The 22,559-nt window shown below is 37.9% G+C and overlaps 1 protein-coding gene and 1 pseudogene across 1 annotated transcript; both read left to right on the top strand.

Moving 5' to 3' along the window:
• The first annotated feature begins 615 nt into the window (after positions 1-615).
• On the top strand, positions 616-1,968 carry LOC141422434 (melanoma inhibitory activity protein 2-like). The gene has a single exon (XM_074069583.1). It carries the CDS (start codon positions 616-618, stop codon positions 1,966-1,968), a length of 1,353 nt encoding a protein of 450 aa, XP_073925684.1.
• Positions 1,969-15,330: 13,362 nt separating this feature from the next.
• LOC109693399 (serpin B6-like) overlaps positions 15,331-22,559 on the top strand; it is a 44,014-nt pseudogene continuing 36,785 nt past the window's right edge.

Here is a 22,559-nt window from a genome sequence, read left to right as displayed (position 1 = left end):
AGTTTTCAATCCATTCGAAGCCAACTCTATGCAAGAAGAGAAAAGAAGCTTGCTGTAGAGCTTGCAGGACTAATTGAGGAAAAATGTAAGTTACTTGAAGTTCTTAGCCTTCTTCAGAAAGAGCACGATGGCTTAGCGTCATCTTTAAAGGATGCCGGCTCAACAGAAACACACAGTTTCCAGGCAGCCTGTGAAAAGGTGGAGATATCCAAGGCCAACCTGGAGGAAGTGCTCCTCCTAGGAAATGAACTGATAGAAGAGAAATTGAAACACTGTAAACAAGTTGAACTGAACGTGGAAATGTCAAAAATGATACAGTGTCTAGAGGATGAGTCCAAACATCTCAAATCCAATGCAGCTAAAGCCAAAACAACCTTAAAACTACTTCAGGTCAAGGAAGCACATCTTAAGGACTCCACCACACATGCTTTGAAGGAAAACTCCCAACTTCAATAGCGCTGTGACCAGCTGTTACGAGAAGCTGAATCATGGAAAGAGCAAGTGAGTGAACTTACTAAACAGAAACTGAAAGTTGAAGTGAGTGCGGCACATGCAGAACAACTTGTAAATGCTAAAGAAGATCACATCAGCTCTCTCACTGAATGCTTGCTGAAGATGAAAGTCTGGGCTGCTGTTGTTGAAGAACATATGACACATGATGTCCATGTGGAATTAGCAATGAAGAGTGAATCAGGAAGTGGTGCTCTCTTAAATAATCATACAAAAGAAGCTTTGAGAAAGCAGATGTTTGCTGTGAAGTTCAATGTTTCTTTCAAATCTTTAGAACAAGAAAGGAACCAAATTAGTATGCAGTTTTGTGAAGTCGAGAGAGCCAATGAAGACCTTACACAGCACATTAAACAGGTCCACTGTGAACAAGAAATTTTACAGTCCGAAACTACAGAGTTGGAAGTGGAGAAGAAGAAGCTTTGTCAGGATGTTAAAAAACTTAAAGAACTGTATGAAGAAAATGGGACGAAATTTCACAGGAAATTTATGGCAGAAGATCATTACCAGCAAGACATAGAGAAGAAACTTTTGAATGCAGAAGAAAAGATCAGACAGGCAGCTGAAGACCTGGACACCTATAAAAATGCAGCCAGAGATCTGGAAGAAAAGTTGGAGAGAACCAATCATTATTATCAAAGGCAGATTGTTTGTTATGAACAAAAAGCTCACTTTAATTCACCGGAAGTCCAGGCTGCTGAAAAACAACTCAAGTATTTTATGAAAGTAAATGCCAGCAAGAGACAAAAGTTACTTAAAATGGAGTTGGAGTTTGAACGTTTAGAGAGAGTCCCATATGCATCTGGGATTGCAAATGCTGCATGTGGCAGAGAGCATTTTCCACATGATCCCTCATCACTGGGACAACCTTCACCAGAAAGGAACGGCTTCCTTTCTCCTCCTATTTTGTTGGAAGGTCCATTCAGACCTCCACCTTTGCTTCCTCAGGGAGAAGGACAAGGCTCAAGAAGCCGGGAGAATCCTGTGGACCCTTACATTAGCAATGAAAGAAGACAACCAGGCAATGACAGGCTGACGGGCCTTTGCAGAGCACCTCCTGAGACTGGAACCCTGTCTCCTCCACGCAAACAGGACAGGGTTGTGACGCCTCCATCAGATCAACCATGTACCGATCCAGCTCTTCCTCCACAGGGACGTAATTCAAATGTGCCTGTTTCATCTCCGCGTGTTCAAAGCCAAGTAGTGGATCCTGGTTTTGTTCCCCCTATCAGAGGCCCATTCTTCCCAGAGCATCCAAGCATCCAGTTTAATGGAAAGTGGCCTCGTTTTCCCCAACCTGCACCACACATGTGTGGAGGTTCCACAGAGTATTTTCTACCAAGGGGTTTCCCTGGCCCACCATATCCTCCAGTTCCAATGAGAAATGTCCATTTACCAAGGGTTTTCCCCAATTATCTTCCCCCAAGAGCTGCACATCTCCCTGCTGTACCCATTTTCTAAAAGCAGAAGTGAGTTTTCTTCAGGGTCGATTTTTACATTTTGACGATCCTGCTACTGAATCTTTAGACCACTTGGCAATATTTTTATCTCTTTTCACAACTTTTGACTTCTCTGTTGTTTTCAGTTTAAATTACTGTTCTTACTTAGTCATTAACATTTACCTTAAATTTAAGATTTAATAGACATACAATTCTTCAGATAGTATTTTATGAATGGGTGATTTGAATAGGATTCTTATTATTTTATTTCCATTCTGTTTCATTTAGGTAGTATATTTTATTTTCATTTTGTTCTGCATAGTATCTCTATTTTCACTTGATTATTTGATCAACTACTACCAAAACAACAATTGGAGATTTAGGTATGAAATCTTGAAATGAGCTTTTAAATGCCTTTATGTGTATTTATGCTAAAAAATGCATTTACTATAAGTGTAAAGCCCTGTATAAGTATGGTTTTTTCAATTCTTTTGACTTCTTTCTCATTTTCAGTTTAAATTAATACTGTTATTTAGTCACTACACTTTATATTAAATAGAAGTTTATTAGAGTTATAATTATCATGTTAGTATTCTATAAATAGATGATTAAAATAGAAATCTTTTAATTTTATTTCCATCCTATTTTATTTCGATAGTATACTTCATTTTCTTTTTATTCTATATGGTATATCAATATAGTTTGATTACTCAATCTCCTTTTACAAATAATAATTGGAGTTTTATGCATGTAATCTTGCAGTAAGTCTGTTTTAAACCCCAAAGTGTCTTTTTTGCCAGAAAATGTTTTTAGCATAATTCTAGACTATTATAAAAGATCTCTTTCAAAACATTTTTGATTTCTATCTAATTTTCAGTTTCAATTACTACTGTTATTTAATAATTACCTTGAATTGAAGCTTAGAAGAATTATAATTTGAGGATAGTATTTTATAAATAGATGGTTTAAATAGGAAACTTATCATTTTAATTCCATCCTATTTTATTTTGATAGGATATTTTATTTTCAGTTTACTCTAGATTGCATAGTTATCTTGTTTACTTAGTCCACTATTTTATAAATAATAAATGGAGGTTTATGTATGTAATCTTGCAGTGGGGAGATTTTAAACTCCAAAGGCTGTGTGCTGATGCCAAAAAATGTCTTTTATATAACTGTAGAACAATGTGAAAATAAGGTCTCTTTTTAAAGTACTTTTGACTTTCTTCCCATTTTCAGTTTAAATTAACTACTGTTATTTAAATTATAATTTACATCATATTGAAGCTTAATAAAATTTTATTCTCAGGATAATATCGTATAAATAGATGGTTTAAATATGAATTTATTTCATTTAGATATTTTGTTTGTTCTCATTTTATCTTAGATAGTTTAACCATTTTAATGTGAGTATATAGTCCACTATTGCTTAAACAGTCATTAGAGTTTCATGAATGTAATTTTGCAGTGGGGTTATTTCAAACTTCAAAAGCATTGTGTCTTTACACCAAAAAATGTATGTTCTGCAATTGTCCACCAATGTGAAAATAAAATCTCTTTTCAATGTATAAAAAAAATCAAGTTGAGTCAAGACTAAATGATTTTCAGAAAAACATAGAGGACATTTTCATGGACTTATCTTGATATACATGTTTTCATAAAATTCAAACCATTAAGGAAATGATTGGTACTGATGCCTGTGGGCACACGTGCAAACACTTCTCATGAGTTGTGAAAATCAAGATAGAGATCAGGAGACATTTATAATGTACATAACCAATAAAGAGTAAAATAACAGGCAAAATATGAAATGCACCCTTCAAATCATTTAGAAAAGTACAAAAACCATAGTAAAAATAAAGAAAACGTGTAGATGATTCCAAAATAAATTTGGAAAATAAACAGTGTAAGCAGATCGTCATTCTTGCTCATAATCAATGAAACTCAAATTAAAAGGTGAGATAAAATTTCACACCCATTGGATTAGCAAACATTTAAAGGTACATTTGTCTGTTTTCCCATTTTTTATGAACAAGGCAAGGTATAGAAACTTCACCTTTCAATGTTGAAGTATCTTATTCCCTCTGAGCTAGGACTTTACTTGGAGAAAGAGAAACTCCTGCACACAGGCACCACAGGTAGCTACACATATGTGCATTGCCACAATGTCCAAAGAAATAATGCAGTAGTTTCTTCTTCAAATATCATGATTAATGTTGATGCCAGTGAAATTCTATACAGCAACTAAAATGAATAAACTCCCAAACCTTTCTTCTCAGTGGAGACTCATCTCAGGAGACCAGAGACACACACTTCTACTTACTGCTCATTTTATCATCTTTATCCCTATTGCTAGATACTTTTAGTAGAGTGTGGGAAAGACTTTCATATTTATTATCCAAAGGTATTTCATTTCAATGATGGCTTGCCTTACCCACCAATTTCTTGGTCACCAACAATTTATGACATGATCCCAAGTTTGTGACTTTAAAATGACCATTGGACTTTCTATTATATATAAGTGATGAAATAAAGATAAAGTTGTGAGATCTACTCAAGTTTATCCTGGACTAGGGAATGGACCAGGAGGACATTACACTAAGTAAAATAACCCAGACATGTGCAGAATTTTTAAAAATCAGCATTACAGAGATGAAGAAGAAAACAGGGTTGGTAATGTCCAGAGAATGTGCAGAAATAGGGAGGTGTAAGTCAAAGGACACAAAGTACAGTACATGTGGAAAGAGGAAAAGATCTAATGTACAACACTGGGACTGGAGTTAATAAAGTAGGGTGTGTTAGGTACTTTGCTTAGTAGATGGGTTTTATCCAGCACTTGTCATCAAAAAAGTGAGATGAGGATATATCACATGAAATGACAGACACGTTAATCTGCTTCACTATAGTGATGACTATTATCTCTGTGAATCCCATGAATCATGTTTTGAAACTCAAATATACACAGTCAATTTATTTTAAAAATTAATAAAGTAAATATAAAGAATAGGAAAAGGCAAAGGATTTCTTAATATTCTACTACATGCAGGGAAGTCACCTCAAACTATGAATCAGTTTGGCAACGGAAGGAGACTGGCTCTGCCATGGCTATTTTATTGCCATATTATAAGACCTGAAACACAGGTGCTGGTTTGACATCTCTGATTCTCTCTGTGTCCCAAAGGCCTAACTATGCAGTTTCCTGCTTTCATCAGATGTGTGCAACCCTTTAAACCTCCAAACAGGAAAGTGTCCTTGACCTGCTGGTTCCTGTATCAGAGAACGGGCAGAGGGAGACACCAGGGGAATCATGCCCCAATCACATGCCCAAGAGCCTACTCCCTTCAGCTTTCTGAGTAGCAAGATAGTAAAGAATCAATAAAGACTTTAAAAAGGTCAGTGTTTGGCTTTTTCAGGAAGCCAATCCAGTGGTTGCAATGGATTCATTGGGAAAACAGAGGATGGAGATGAATCACAATAGAGGCTGCTGTGGCCTTTCAACAAGACATGACAATGTCTGAACAAAGTCAGTGGCAATGGAAACACAGGAAGTGATAGACTGGAGAAATTTGGAAGTTAAGTGAACAGAGAACTATAGAGGATCCATTGGGAGGAAGTTCAGGTGAAAGAGAAGTCCTGTCTTGACGTGCTTCACGTAGGACAGAAGCCTTAACTTTAAGAGAATGGGCATCCTCTCATAAATGCAGTCCAAGCTGTGCCTTAGGTGTAGGCTTCAGTCTTGGGAAACAGACTTTCCCTAACTTGCTGGAATAGTTAAACCAACCCATTGAAATATAAAATCAACAACTACTTGAATATCCTAACCTTACTGGGCTTACTTATAGATGTGTCCTGTCCATCTTGATAGGCACTATAAGTCACTTGTGATTCTATATGTTTAAATGAATGAAATCATACAAATTTAAAAACTGCTATCTTTGTTATGTTTCTCACATTTGTAGCACTCGGTTCTCACACTTGGCTAATGGCCACCTTAATAGCAGAGCATAGATAGAAATCTTTAATATCAAAGAAGAAAAGTGGCTCAGACATCACTCCTCCAGAACTTAAAATCTCTATTTCTCTTTTTCTAGGTGGAAAAAGAACTCTCTTATGAGAAACTCATAGAATGGATTAGGCCAGAGAAGATGTATAAAAGAAAAATGGCATTTTTCCTTCCTAGATTTAAGCTGGAGGAAATTATTCCATGAACAATGAACTTCAGGATTTGGGCATGATTGATGTCTTAAAACAAGGCAGAGCTGACTTCTGTGGAATGTCATCTAAGAGAGACTTGCATTTGTCCAAGGTCATTCGCAAATCCTTTGTGGAGTTGACTAAGGAAGGCACAGAAACAGCAGCTGCCATAGCTGCTCAACATTCACTCTAATGGCTCCCAGCTTTTGGGCCTAATATCCATTCCTTTTCTTTAACCAGCACAGCAAAATCAATGCTATTCTCTTTGATGGCCAATTTTCCTCTCCATAAGGAACTAATCATACACATTTGATACGGCCTTTCTCCTTTCTCTTACTGACTTCCTTTTACTCTATGATCCAAAGTGACCTTATCAGTGCAGTGGTGGCCAAACAATTTAGGGATCCAGTTTTGTAATTCTTATTTTGTGTGTTTGTGGGTTCATGGGAATGTTATCTAGGGTCTGAATTTGTCATACTCTAAGGGTCTTGTGGCCAGTTTGACAGTGGTATGGCTGGGAACTTAACACCTCTCCTCTTGGCTCTAGCTGTTGGTCCCACCTTCCTGACTCCTTGACACATGCATTGTAAGTATCAGATTTTTGTACTGGGTGCCACCTCACCATATGCTGGGCTGCCAAAATATTCTTTTCCTCTCTTCTCTGCTTTCATGGTACTGACATCTTTTTGGGGGGATGGTGTGGTACTATGATTTGAACTCAGGGTTTCTTGTTTGCTAGGCAGGCACTCTACCACTTGTGTCACACCTGCAGGCTTTTTTTACTCTGGTTTCTTTGGAGATTGGAACTATGTTGGCTTGGACCACTATCCTCCTGCAGCCACTGGATGACGTGTGCTTTTCACCATGCCCAACTTTCTTCCATTGTGTTTGGGCTTTGCAAACTGTTTTGCCTCAGTTGGTCTGCAACCATTATCCTCTGGATCTCATCATTCCAGGAAGTTTGGGGTGTCAGGTACCCACCAGTGCACCTGGCTATGGTTGAGATGGGGTCTATTGAAATTTGTTTGCCCAGTCTGGCCTCACACTGTGATCCTCCCAATCACAATTTCAGGCTTGAGACACAGCTTGCACTGACATCTTGACCCAAGTTAATGAGACAGTAGACAGTGGGCTGGAGAGCTTGGAAGATGTTTTGGGAATGGGTTCTAGAAGTCCAGAGAGGGAACCTCCATTCTCAAGCTTCCTGAGAAGCTTCAGTAGCTTCAGTAGCTAGCAAAGAATTTGGAGAGCAGTTAACTCATACCAATGAAATCATCTAATTTTCTTCTTGTTTTTCTGTTTTCATCATCTCTTGTGTTCACTGTTACTAGTAGATCACATGCCTATTCAAATATAAAATTATCCATTTTCTCAGAAATTTTCAATATTGCTATCAAGCAGCAGAGATGATAGATGGGCTCTGTTCAGAGGGATGTAGTTTGAGACAGCTACATAAAGAATCATCAGATATCTTTATTTTCTTGTAAATATTAAAAAATGAACAGCTAAGCTTTCTGTAATCAGTTGTGTTACTTCCTGAAATATGACTGCTTTGTTGAACAATAGGGACCACAGTGATTGGTTAGAAGGAAGGGAAAAGGCTAAGTTCTATCCTAGAGGGTAGCATTGAGCCCCTGGTAGTCATCTGGCCTGTGGGTCTCTTAAATATCACAGACTTAAATCCTATTCTTCATTCCATAGCTATTTCACTTCTCCAACTGTACCTCACTCACCAATTTGGCCATGTAGAGAGAATGACAAGAGACATGAAATTCATTCTGGAGACTGAGGCTGTTGAACTTAAAGTTTCAGGCCATACTGGGCTGTATTTCAAGATGCTGTCTCAAGTAACCAAAACAAAATAAAGAGAAAGAAAGGTAAGAACTCACAAAAGTTGACACTAACATATGTGAGTTGAAAATAAGAAGGAGGTTGCTGGTTTTGGCACTCTTGTCCTTCTGCCTCCTCTGCAAGCACTTGAACTTAGAAAGAAGACAAGACACAGCATGGCAGATTATCAGCATATGTGATTCTGCCAGGCAGAGAGACCTTCTGATTGCTACAACCAGTGCCCATAAACTACATTCTGTTCCTGTGCCCACACTTGCCGATAGTCCGGATAAGTGGAGGCAGAAAGTAGAAAGATGGAGAGGATAAACTGAAAATCCCCTTCAAGAATGAATGTGTTTTCTTCACTTTCTGGGGAATAATGACATATAGAGAATATAAAAAATGAATAATGAAGGTATATGTTTAATGTTTTTACCTGTTACAGACCTATAATACAATAAGACCTTATCTACATCACTCATAATACATAGGAACTAATAATATGCACACTGTCCTTAGAGACTTTATTGTCAAATTAGCTATATGTTATATTGCCTTTGAAGATTTTTCACTCAGTTGTTACTCTTCTGTAATGAATGATATACCAGGCGCTACTTTGACATCTCTGAGCCTCTCCAGGCCCAAATGCCTAGTCATGCAGTCCTCTGTTCTCATCAGGTGTGTGAATCCCTGCCTATCACCAAGCAGGAAATGCTGCATCCCCACCTAGTTCCCCTATCCACTCTATTCCACTTGGTCCTCAACCTAGGTCTTTACCAGCTTGCAAACTTAGGCACCTCAATTTCTATTACTGTCATACCAGAAGTAAAAGGTGTAACCTGTTCATCATCTCACAGCAAAACCTGTCTGTTGGTTCATTCTGTTCCTTAGGGTAACTACCACCTGGCCTTGCATCGCATTCGGTATTTTTCTTCTCTGAGCTATGAGAACATGTCACTAATGAACTGCTACCAATTTTCCCTATATGAAATCCAGCTAGATGGTATTCCCACCATTCTGTACAGTGCTTCTTGAAATCGTCCACAAAGCAAATTCTTCCTAGGACTTAATTCTGGGAAAAAGTTGATCTCACTTATTCACAAATGTCTACTGATCTCTTAATTTAATTTGCACTGAGTATTTTACTAAGTTCATACGATTCATTCTCAGCAACAAGAAACCTCTGATGAATGTGAGGCTCAGGACATTGACTTAATTCTCAATGTTCTAATGGCTCACAGAGGGGAGAACCTGGATTCAAGATCAGGTGTGATAATGCCCAAGACCCCATTCTCAGTAAGGGCCTGAGCTGCCATAATAACTCCTAAAGGAAGAGCAGCTGTCAGCATGGTACAGGAGTATAAGCAACTAAAAGAAGTCTTTTTCTGGGAAGTCTCATTCCTCTGGCTCTGTTCACCCATGTAGAAAGTGAGGCTTGCAAATTTCTGTCACCAAAACATATAAAATTGTCCAAAGCAAGCATGCACTGGAATGTAGAATCAAGATCAGGTGCTCTACAAATTCTTATAAGTTGCCTCTTCTTCCATTATGTCCTGCAATTCCTTTAACATATGAGTCTTTTGGGGATACTTCTTATTGGAACCCAAACATCATTCAGAAACCTATAAATAATATGAAAAATCTGTAAAACATAAGTAAGCCTTTAATCCTTCTGGAAACAAGAAGAATTCTTTTGGTGCCCCAAAAACTCTCAATAAGGACTGAAAAAACTGAAATTGAGTATCAAGTCAAAGAAAGACACCACTGATGAAAATGCTGGTAAGAGACAGCTGCTAAGAAAGGTGAACATAGCTCCAAGAATCCTGGACTGCATGGGATACAAGAATGCATGCACATAATTACAGAATGGGATCCTCCAGCAAATGACTAGAAGATGACTCACTAAGGGAACAAAAAAAGAAGATATAGAGTAGAAATTAAATATGAGACCTACAACTCCTCCAAAGTAAACAGCAAAGCTTTGGAAAATTTATTTGGGAGACTTTTGGACTAGTATCTTGAATTCAGTGTTATGTAAAAAATAGCAAGAATCAGATCTGCATGAAATAAATCCTTTGGTTGAAGTTATTTATATCTTTGCTTGTTTTTAGAAAGTGTTACATAGACTTCTTTTGTAAACTTGTTACTGATGGATCATTGAGATATTCAAAATGAACATCTCACATTGTGGTAAAAGCAAAGATATAGACAGAGTAAAAAGATCAACGGTTACTAATGAACCTGGGGCAGGGGGAAAAGAAGGGAAGGATGCATGAGTGCAGTGGAGAGGATTTTGGAGTAGTGAAACATCTCCGCAATTAACTTTATTGTACTCTACGCACCTTGAGATATTGTGTCACTGCAGATTCACAGATCATGACAAACGGCCACTCTGGCTGGGATGTTCATAATGGGGAGGCTTCCCTGTGCAAGGGTGAGGATAATGTGGGAAATATTGTGTTTTCTTTTCACTGTGCTGTGAATAAAAAGTCAGCTAAAAATAAAACCCTACAAAAGTCTGTAATGAAAAAGGACAACCAATGGAACTGAATAGCAAGTTCAGAGACAGATTCAAGTACAGTAACTACTTATTGTGCAGTACAGGTGGTATATCAGATAACTAGTGAAAAGATGGAGCTTTCAATAAATAAGATGGGAACAATGGGAAATCCTTTTGAAATGAACCAAAACTGGATTAATATTCCCACAGCATTAACAGTCCTATAGATGAGCAATCTAAATATGAAATGAAGCCACACAAATGCTGGAACACTGGCAATTACATGGTATGGAGAAAGTGCTCTGAAGCATGAGTCAAAAATCTAAAGACAACGAAGGAAAAACATCAATCAATTTAATGACATAACACTATTTGCCAAAATATTACAAGTCCATGTCAAAATAAATGGCAAGCTGGGAGTAAAGATTTGCTATTTATATCACAGACAAAAGACTAATTGTGCTAATATAAGAAGATATTTTAGGAATCAAGAAGAAACAGACAACCCCCACACATGAAAACATCATGATTCGTTCATAACAAAACAAACCAAACAGAAAAGTGGGCAATGATCTTTTAAATATATGAAAAGCTGCTAAATCTCACTATAAAATAAAAATATTTCTCATGTATCATATTGGAAAAAAACACTTGACAGTAAAACAGTTATGAAGGCTGTAAAGAATGAAACACTCTGGTACAGTTGGAGAGAGGAAAAAACATTCCATTCCTTACGGAAAGGAATTTGACCCAACAAGCCACATCACTGTGTGCATTTATATTTTTTCCAGCGATCTCATTAGTAGGAATCTAGATTAGCAAATTGTATTTCATGGGTACAAAGCAATGCTTTCATTAAGAGTTTGCTATTGAAAGTGTGGGTGCTAGACCAGCTACATCATTTACTCTGGAGATTGTTAAAAACACTGAATCTCAGCAGCTGTGCAGTTGCACTCTGCATTTTAAGAAATATGGACGGTGTTTATGTCAGGCTGGATGAGTTCCACACTCACACAACACTCACACAACACACGTCATCACACAACACCAGACCTCACACAACACAAGACACTCAACAACACACAGCACTCACCTAACAGCAGAAAGTTGAGAATTGCCTGCTGGGTTAGTAAGGATTACAAGTTTCATAAAATGTTTAGCCTCATCCCCACTTCCAGCGTGACTGCTCCAACTGGCACAGAGTTGCCATCCTGGATTGTGAGTTCTGCACCTTAGGGTCTTTTTCCTAACACTAGATAGCTGTGTAGGATAGTTCATTTTAATTTCTCTTCTGCAATGTGCAGCTTCATTGGTGTACTAGGAACTGGCACAGCTTTGGTCACTCACTCAAATCCTAACTAGTTCTCTACAAAGACACTTGAACAGGGTTAGAGAGAGAAGTATAATTGCTTATAAACAGAAAGCTCCCTAACCTCAGGGCCCCTTCCCACTCTTCCTATAATCTGTTGTGCTCCACACAGCAGGAAACCACACTGTGCATCTGTCCTGCTCCCCTCCTGCTGCCTGGCAACCCACCCCGCCCCTCCCCGCCCCGCCCCTCCCCCAGATCCGCCCTCCCCTCCCTGGTGTCAGACACTCTTTTTTTTTTCATTTTTCTTTTATTATTCATATGTGCATACAAGGCTTGGTTCATTTCTCCCCCCTGCCCCCACCCCCTCCCTTACCACCCACTCCGCCCCCTCCCTCTCCCCCCCCCAATACCCAGCAGAAACTATTTTGCCCTTATTTCTAATTTTGTTGTAGAGCGAGTATAAGCAATAATAGGAAGGAACAAGGGGTTTTGCTGGTTGAGATAAGGATAGCTGTACAGGGCATTGACTCACATTGATTTCCTGTGCATGTGTGTTACCTTCTAGGTTAATTCTTTTTGATCTAACCTTTTCTCTAGTTCCTGGTCCCCTTTTCCTATTGGCCTCAGTTGCTTTAAGGTATCTGCTTTAGTTTCTCTGCGTTAAGGGCAACAAATGCTAGCTAGCTTTTTAGGTGTCTTACCTATCCTCACCCCTTCCTTGTGTGCTCTCACTTTTATCATGTCAGACACTCTTGCAAATCAGAGGCTCCTCCTTTGCAGCTCAGACCCAGCACTTTAGGTGAGTATCTGGCTTTGGGATCTGCTCCCATTTCAGGGTATTGTGTTATCAGCTTCAGATCTGGAATAAATGCTGGAGAAATGGAACTCTTTTCCTGAGGCTCTGCACATTCCTCTGGGCTTCACTTCTTCATCCAGTTGTGATTCCCTGCTTTCTGGGGAAAGGATTTCATCCAAAGCATCCTTGAGGGTCTGGATGGGAAAGTGAGCAAGCAGGGGCATTGGGAAGAGGTGGGATGAGAGGCCTGTAGGTATTTAAAGATTTTCCTTGTATGCAACTTTTAGTCAAGTATTAATCAGTACTTGTGAATTTTACATTTTTAGTGATTTAATTGGAAAAAGGGTGTTTCATTCACCATGTTCTACCTATTTCATTTTATTTTCTCCCTCTTTCTGTTCTTCATTTCCATCCCTTCTTTTTGTTCTGGCTTCATGTTGAAATATTGATGTCCTAATTTATAGCATCACTTGTAGTTGTAGGAAGGAGTGCCTACTTAGCAGTATTGGAAATGAATAGTTTTCCTTCCTAAGAATTTCACGTTTTAAAAGATATCTTTGACTTGCTTACTGCCACTCCTTTCTCTCTAGAAGACTGTGTACATAGTGATTAAGTGAGTGAACTCTAGAGTCATCCAAACCTGGCTGCCAATCCGTGGTCTGCTTTTTGATGCTGGGTCATCTCAGAGGCAAACACTTACACAGCTGAAGGTCCATTCCTTTGCTTGTAAAGTGCAGGTATCCATAGCTAGACCTCATGGGGTTCTGTGTATTGAATGAAATCCTACAAGGAATGCTGTAGTCCAGAATCTAACAGTTATTCTCTAAAACTTGGTATTTATTCTTTTCCTTTGAGATTAATCTTTTCCTGTAAATATTGTTGTTATCTTTTAGTTTTGCTAAGGTCCTTTGCACATATGTTAATTGGAGTCTGTTTCTTAGCATTTTTTTCCTTGAGCTCTTTATCAAACAATTGAAGGGTTTTATTTTAGCAAATATTTTCTTACTTTTTATTCATCTGTTATTTTTATAAATAAATGTAGAAATCAAGTAGTTTTAACCAAGTTGTTGCTCCAGAAGAAACACTGGGCATTTCTTAGAGTACTGCATGCTCTGATAAAAACTGAAGACGTGAATTATGAAATTTCACAGAGCAGTTAGTTAGGTGCTACTCCCTCAGAACGCCCTTCATGCATCTAGGCTATGCTCTGCTGTGTTTGCTGACTTTTGCACCAACTGGACTCTTAGTTCATCACTTGTTGTCTCACTGATACTCTTCCGTATCCACTCAGCCCTTCAAAAACTAGGAATTCTTCAGCAGCTGTGAGAAGACAGGACACTGATGAGTTTACCCCTTCTGCTCTAGTTTCTCCATATTCAGAGTGTGAAGTTTATGACATTGTTCCTACAGACCTGCTCTGCCTTAGCATTTTATGATTCTGCTGTTCCTACAGAACTGAAAATGCCCATTTGTCCCATCCCATCCAAAATTCGCAGTTTTAGTTCTGACACTGACTCTGCATGGACATCCAGGCCCACAGTCCAATGACCTGCATAGCTGGGGTTAGAGACTTGTTCAGTCCCCTGAATTTTAGAGACTTAAAATGAAGTAATGGAGACAGATAAGCATAATATAAGCTATGTTGAATAGTGCTCCATAAAATGCATTTCCATTTTGAATATAACAATGAGTCTTTACTTAGAAAGAGGGTCTTTTCATATGCACTTTGTTCAAGATATTGAAATGAAATCATCCTGGATTTAGGGTGAGCTCATAATCCAATGACTACGTCCTTTTAAGAAGAGGAGACATACAGAGATGAGGGTGATGGGAAGATGGAAGCAGAGTTTGGAGTGAGCCTCTGTGAGCCAAGAAATGCCATGGATTGCTGGCCACTTTCAGAAGCTTGGAGAGTGTCAGGAACGGGCTCTCCCTCAGGACCCACAGATAGAGCTACTCATGCTAACACACAGTTTTCTAGCTTCCTGAACTTGAACAAGAAATCTGCTGTTTCAATCAATAGATCGCCATAGAAAACAAATGCGTTGAGTCAAAAATTTGGGTGTAATAAAACTCCATGAGGCCAGGAGTGCCTGGCTTCTGCAGGATTGGACATGAAGAGCCTGGGCCTGGGTGAACTAGGAGGTTCTTAGAAATATGTTGAATGATTGGGCTTTTCTATGTGTGTAAGTTTCTTTGAGAAACAATTGAAGGTCAAAGGTCAATTCATTATAAGTATTTTGTATATCTTTGTGTTTTTAAGTCTTCAGAATGTGATCCTCTTTTCAACATTATAAAAATATTCAGTCACTTAGTGGAATTTTGTGATTTAGTTCATTATATTGAACTATTTTCAAATTTTAAATACATACTTTCCCATGAAACAAACCAAACAATAAAATGTTACAAGTAAAAACTAATAACTTAATTTCTATTTCCAACCCCAATAAGTAAACAATAGTGTGTATTTTTCCACACATTCTCTTTGCTTACCACATGTAATCATGTATGCATCCTCGTTATTTCTCTCTTGAAAAAAAGGGATTATATTAGAACCTTATTAGGTTGTACCTTTAATGTTAAAAGCATGCAATATAAAGTTAAAGGCTCCATAAAAATAATTTTTCATTTGTTACTTAGTTATTTAATGAACCTTTCAGCTATAACTGTTAATAAGAGAGTGAATAGTTAACAGGCATGGGCACAGATAAATCAGTTCTGTCTTAAAATGAATTATTTCAGATTTACCATAATGGATGCTCTGACAGGATCTAATGGCAACTTTGCCTTGAACCTTTTGAAGAAGTTGGCTGGAAATGAATTGGAAAACATCTTTTCACTCTTGAGCATCTCCTCAGCCTTGGCAAAGGTCTACATGGAGGTGAAGGGAAGCACCGCTGCCCAGATGGCCCAGGTATTCCAAGCTGTTTCTATAAACAATATATGATGCAGTGAGTTTATACATTGAGATGATCTTCTACTTTTCAAATGCCAAAGAGATTTTTGCATACAGATAACTGCGAGTGGCACAGGGATGAGCATAGGTAGTTGTCAGGATGGATCATGGGACCATTGCCTGGCCATCTTTGGTGGTCAGGGCTCACTCCTGTGGGTGCTGCACTAGGCAGTTGGCTGGAAGTGCAAAGGCCTCTTGTACCTGGGGTTTTTGTGCTGGCAGACAGCTGGGGCCACTGTCTTTCCTCAGCCTCTCGAACACTTGTATCATAGGCATGTCCTAATGTCCCCCGCTGAGGTACTGTCTTGGTATTAAGAGTGAAACTAGGTTGGGACAGTGGCTTTCCAGAGGCTGCTTCTTGAATTAGACTTACCATTTTCAGGCAGTAGTAAGCATATACAAAGCTCTCAGCGCTGAGTTTAGTGTGTATCCATTTTGTAATGTTACAGGATATCTAAAGCATGTATTGTTAGTCCTTTTTCTTTCTTTTATTTTGATTTCAGGCACTTTCTTTTAATGAAGTCAGAGGCAAAGATGAGGATATTCATACAGGTTTCCAGTTTCTTCTTGCTGAAATTTCCAAACCTGGCCCTCAGTACTCATTTAGAACTGCCAACCAGCTCTTTGGAGAAAGGTCTCATGACTTCCTCTCGGTAAGTTACACCTGCTTTTCACTAAGGAAATAAAGTCAACCATGTGTCCACTGTGCTAGAAAGAATTCTTACAACGAGCCTGCTCCCAGATGTCTACCTTCACAAACCTCAGGGACTTTCTTTGTTTCTGTTTTCATGTCTGTCAAATGGGCTTATAGCAAACACTGTCCTGAGTTCTTGAGGCATAAAGGAAATGATATTTCTAAAATAACTTATGCAGAGCTCATGCAATTGGATATGGATATTGTTGATTATTTTGTGCATTGTGACACTTGCCAACTTTTTATACATTTAAATATTTTCTTTTGTTTTTAACACACTGAAAATCTTTCTGAGTTTATTTCTAGAAGATTACACTGCCTTTCTTTTTCACAATGAGTTCATGACTTCTTTTATTAAACCAAAACTAGTCAAATAAGTTCTTGTTGTAAGTAAATAAAATTACGTAGACAAGACAACTTTGTTCCAACCCCATTACACCTGCTACCAATACAAGAGCTTTTATGGATTTGCTATGGATTGTCTTTCACAAGGCTATTTTGCTTTGTAGGGTTTTCTGTATATGACTACATTGTTTCACATGGATTATTTTATAACATTTCTTTTCACTACACAAGATATCTTAAATTCTACCTCTCTCATTACATGTGGATCTACATCACTCTGTTCGCTTATGTGTGATATTCCCAAGCATGGATGTACAACAATGTAGCTAACATTACTGCATAGATGGGTTTTAGTGTTGCATCTAATCTGGGCCATTACAAACAGTGATGTTTTGTAAGTGATTTTTCTGCATATGTTCACATCTAAGATGGATTTGTTGAAGTCCTAGGGAATGAGCTTTCAATTTGATTAAGCAGTGTCAAATTGCCTTTCACAATGATGTAGTCATTTATGTCCTCCTCAGGGTATTCATAAAATTGTTATTAGAATTCCGTGCACCATCATCAACACTGCCTATTGTTATCTTTACTATTATTAATGTGATTGAACAACTTTTCTCATTTGTCAAGCAAGTATATATTTTCTGTGAATTGCCTGTAGCTAAATCCTTTGCTTTGATTTTTCTTACTGATTTGTAAGAATTATTTACATGTTTGAGAGATCACAATTATTGTTTTATATAATCACTGCATTGCTTTTCAAACTCATTTTAAACTCTCATTGTTTCAAAACAAATGGTATAAATTGAAGGTGGTCAAGCAAAGGTCTTACTCATGTTACCATGGTTGTACAATTTAGTTTGCTTATTTTTATCTTTGTAAGGTTAGTTACACAAACATTACAGCAAACACCAAGGATTGACTGATTATCCTTTCATATTTGTGTGGATAATTTAAGGAAAGCATTGATAATTAAATCTTTTTTTATGTTGTAATATAAGATGAAATGTGAGCCAAATGCGTTATTTTTCATTAATTTTGTTTTCTAGGAAACTAATACCACTGTATAACCAGATGTTCATTTAATTTATTTATGGCTCCCAAATGGTGATGTGGTATAGCAGAGAACTATATTAAATGTGTTTACAAGTTGAAAAGATGACAGAGTACTGGGGCAAGTCTTCAATACGTGACTGGTCAGTTTGCTTTCATATTTTCTCTGAGAGATTTTAAAACATTCTCTGGCATTGATAAACAATCAGAAGCAGAATAATTGGCAAAGCATGAATAATGGAAGGACTAAATGAAAGGATGGGATACATGGATCAATTAATACAGTGTCTGAAACATACGGAAAATTCAGTTATGTTACCTGAAACAAGATAAGGACAGTTACCCATCAAGGACCCAGTTACCCTGTGAGGTGCAGCTATTACTACCAACTTGTATCCCAGAAAAAAATGAGAAGGCATAAAGGGACTGAGGAATTTTTTGAAGGTCAGAGTGTTAGCTAATCTCACAACTTGTATTCATAACTACTGGCCACAATTTTATCTCTACTGCTATACTGAAAGAAGTATAAAATCCTTAATATAATAAAGAGAATTAGGAAAAAGGAGAATAAAATGTTCAGCTATAAGCAGTGTGAGAGAAGATTGGAAAGCCATTCCACAGTGCACAACTGACAAATTAGTTATTTCATTCTGTTTAATCTCCACCACATTTTTTCACTTATATGGCACAACATAGGTGTTCATGAATACCATTATAGTTTCATAGCACATGCTGGCAAAATAAAGTTTGAACTTTTGGGAGAGTCAATTATATTTTAAAACATTCAGCATGGTAGGCAGTGGCCATATGTGGTGATTTCAAATTGATTGAAATTTATATAAAATCACATGCTTAATTCAGTGGTCCCACTAGCCTATTTCAAGTGCTGCATAGGCATATGTGGACCACTCTGGATGTTGCAGATTTGCATCACTTCCATAATCACAAAAGTTTTTGACACAGAGCACTGGTTTACAGCAAATACTTTTCCTGTGTAATCAATGGAATGAGCAACACTGGATGAAAGTCTGTTGTTCTAAATTGCAGATGCAGCCTTAGCACTTGCTGTATGAAGCCTCACTCAAGAAAGTCAGTTGTTTTTAGAACAGACAGATTCTGTGGTTAGCACATCTCAAAGTCTTTTAAAAATAAACTATTTTAGGGAAATTTTAGGTCCATATACAATTGCATAAAAGGTAAATGAATGTCATCTCTCCTGTAATAACATCCTCTATCACTGCAGTGTATTACTCACAACCGAAGAGATTATATCGCTATATTATCGTTCAAAGTCTATAGGTTATATTAAAACTCACTCCTGCTGTAGGTTCTGTGGTTAAGGACAAACATATAGTGGCAGACTGTATATGTTAGAGTGGACCAATTATCTTCTGTGCTTCACTGGTTCTGCCCATTCATGACATCTGGCAATCACTGATTTTATTCATTTATTAATGAGACAGGGTTTCACTATGTAGCCCTGGTTGGCCTTGAACACATGATCCTCCTTCCTCAGCTTCTAAGGTGCTGTAATTGCAGGCATGCATCAGCATGGCTTGCTGATGTTTTTAATGTCTCTATGTTTTGCCCTTTCCAGAACATCATACGTTGGAATAATGCAGTGATAGCCTTTTCAAACTGTCTTCTGGTAGTTAGTATTATGCATTTAGTTTCCTTCCTGTCTTTTCATGAGTTGACAGCTCATTTGTTCTTAGTGCTGTGCTAGACACTTTTTCATCTCTGTGACAAAATACCTGAGAAAAACAACATAGGAGGAAACATGTATTTCGGGTGAGGTTTTCAGAGGCTTTCGTCCATGGTGGGTTGGCTCCATTGACAAGGGTAGGTTGAGAGGCAGAGCTCATGGAGACAGGAGGTTGTAGCAAAGGAGGCTGGTCACCATGTGGCAGTTCTGAAGCAGAGACAGGAGGGGGCCAGGGACAAGACATACCCTTGAAAGACAGGCTACAGTGCCCTATTCCTCCAAGCAATCTGACCTGCTAATAATCCATTCAGAGAGGAGCTCAGCATTGGATCAACCCACTGATGAACTTAGCACTCTTAGGACCAGTTACCTCTCAATAGTGCAGAGAGCTGGTGCCACCCTTCAACACATGAGGAGGTACTTCTCTTTCAAGACATAACACTGCTAAGTGATATTCCATTTTAAGGATGTTCCACGGTTTATTTATACATTCACTACCGAGGGGCTTTTGATTGTTTCCAATTTGGGCAATTATGAAGAAAACTGGTTCAAAATTCATGTAGCAAGATTTCAGGTTTGTAAGAAACTGCCATACACATCCAAGGTGGCCATCCCAGTATGCATTCCCACAAGCCATGAAAGAGAGTTTCCTGTGCTCCACATTTTCACCATGACAGGTTGTCAGTTAGTTTTACTTACAGTTAGTTCAAATCACATTTAAATGCCTCTTGGGATGGCTTCTGTGACCTACTTATTATGTAGAAACTTGTTGCTTAACCTTTTAGTATTTGGAAAAATTTCCGTCATGTTTGTCTTACGGATTTGTCGTTTACAATTCTGTGGTTTGAGAGCAGATATTGCATGATTTCTCTTATATTAAGGGCAATTTTATGGCCCAGAATATGTCTGTGTGTGATCATTACATATGGGTTTGAGAGGAAGGTATAATATTCTCCCTTTGAGTGAAGTTGTCAAAATATGCTAATTTTATCCAGTTAATTTCCAGTGTTTTTGAGTCAATTTTGTCCCCACTGATTTTCTGCCTGCTCACTCTGCCCATTTCTGATACAGGACTGTTGATGTCTCCAGATGTAACAGAGGATGCAGCTGTTCATGGTTTTTTTCAGTTATAACTTCATATGTTTCATGCTCTGTTATTAAGTGCATGCTTATTAAGAATTGCTGTGATTCTATGAAGAATTCTCAATTCTTTTTGAATTTTCTCACTGATTTTCTGGAACACTTTTAAAGGGTTCAGCAGTTCATTTAAATCATATAATTCATATATAATTATTTTAATTAGTTCATAACCATAATTTGGATATAGCTGAAAAGAACTGGGACTTTAGATTAATTCCTTATATTTGATTTTCACATACATGTTTAATCATAAGTTTATTGATATTCTGAGTTAGCAGTATGAAGAAATAAGTTCTTAGTTATATGTTGCTGTGAAATCATGTTGCTTGTATATACTAGTCTTTTACAGATCCCTACTGACAATTCTACCAGGCCAACATGGAGCAGCTTGACTCTGTTAATGGGGCAGAGATGTCCAGAGACCGCACAAATGCCTGGGATGCTGACAAGACTCAAGGTAAAAATTTATTTTTAGCCTATTTAATAGTACAATAAGCAATCATGTAATCAGTTTATTTAAAACTGCCAAATATAAAAAGGGGATTTCTTCTTTAAAAAAATAAAGCAAGCTTTAAAAATCTCCTTTTGCAAAAATGACAACAGGTATTCATTTTGTCTACCTTGATCTAAGAGTTTTTCCCCTTTTTTTCTCTTTTAAGTGGTGCTGGATGTTGCAGCCAGAGCCTCATCTATACTAGGCTAGTGCTCTACCACTTAAGCCATGTCTCTGCACTGTATTGTCTCTAATTTCCTACCTTGATATACTCAATATTCAGCAGAACTCTTCTAGAAAAATCTATGCTTTGTATTTTGTAATTGAGATACCCAGTTACTTTTTTACTTCATGCTAGCATGACCTTGCTACAATCAATAATATCTGGGACGCTTCTCAGTACTGAGTGCAGGTCCTCCATAACTATCTAAACTTAGTTGTTTTGCTGTTAATATTAGCTAGTTTTTCTTTTTGCCATAGTATAAAATTTGAAATTAAGGGTTTCTAGTTGTTTCTCTGGTATTGTCCACATTGAATGGTTTGGGCAGACAGTGTTGAAAGATGCTTTGACACTCCTTTGTTGACCAGACTGTCCTCAAATCACATTCCTCTTGATCTCTGCCTCCTGAGTAGCTGCAAATTCAGGCATGAGTCATTACACCTGGCCTTTACACTCCATTTCATTTCTTTCTTTCTTTTTTTAATTTTGCTATGGTATTTGTCCTGTAGTTGTGAGGGCAAGGTCTGTTTCCGAGGAATATTGTAGGACATCATGGACTTCCCCCACCTTGCTGACTCGAAGAGTTTTTGATCAGAAGATCCCTCCTGGTACCTGCATCTTCAAGCACTTATCTAAATGGCTCTTTAATTCTTCTTCACAGGTAAAATTAAAGATTTGCTAACTCCACATTCAGTTTATTAGTTGACTAAACTGATTCTTCTGAATGCCATCTGTTTCAAGGGGAAGTGGAATAATCAGTTTGAGAAAACACAGACCAAAGAAATAGCTTTGAAAATTAGCAAGGTGTGTATTTTGTACTATCAAAGGTGGTTCTTGATCCTAGAGTTCATATTGGCTTTAAAACATTAAGAAACTTTTCAAGAACTTGGAATTTCATGGTCATTGTCATCCAAGGAGTTTCACTTCCTGCCAAGTCTTGGGGCCTTTCTCGTACACTTTTTCATATTTTTGTATCTCAGCAAAGGAGGGTATACATTTCTGAGCCTTTTCCCCTTCCAAATAAATCATCTGTTTTGTGTACTATCTGTGTCACAGATCTGACCATATAGTTTTCAGGTTTCTAAAATTCTTGTGTAATGTTCAAACTCCAATAGCATGTTGTGTGATGAGCTTTGTAATTTGAATCAAGCCTATGTGTTTCCTTATCTTCATTTCTCATCCTCACCTTCATGCTCCAGAGGTCACTTTCAGAGACCTGCTTTCATTCTCCACCATCCTGTGCCATCTCGATGCCCCTTCACCCAGCTGTCCCTGTGCCTCTGCCTGTCTACATGTTAGCACTACAGATACTGAAGTGCTTTTCCCACCTGCTTACTACCATTTTAGGGCAGAGAATGCAGTCTTATAAGTGCCA

The sequence above is a fragment of the Castor canadensis genome, chromosome 4, assembly GCF_047511655.1.
Source record: "Castor canadensis chromosome 4, mCasCan1.hap1v2, whole genome shotgun sequence".
Classification (NCBI taxonomy): Eukaryota; Metazoa; Chordata; class Mammalia; order Rodentia; family Castoridae; genus Castor; species Castor canadensis.
The sequence above is the reverse complement of the archived record's forward strand: the minus strand, read 5'-3'. Positions and strand labels throughout refer to the sequence as shown.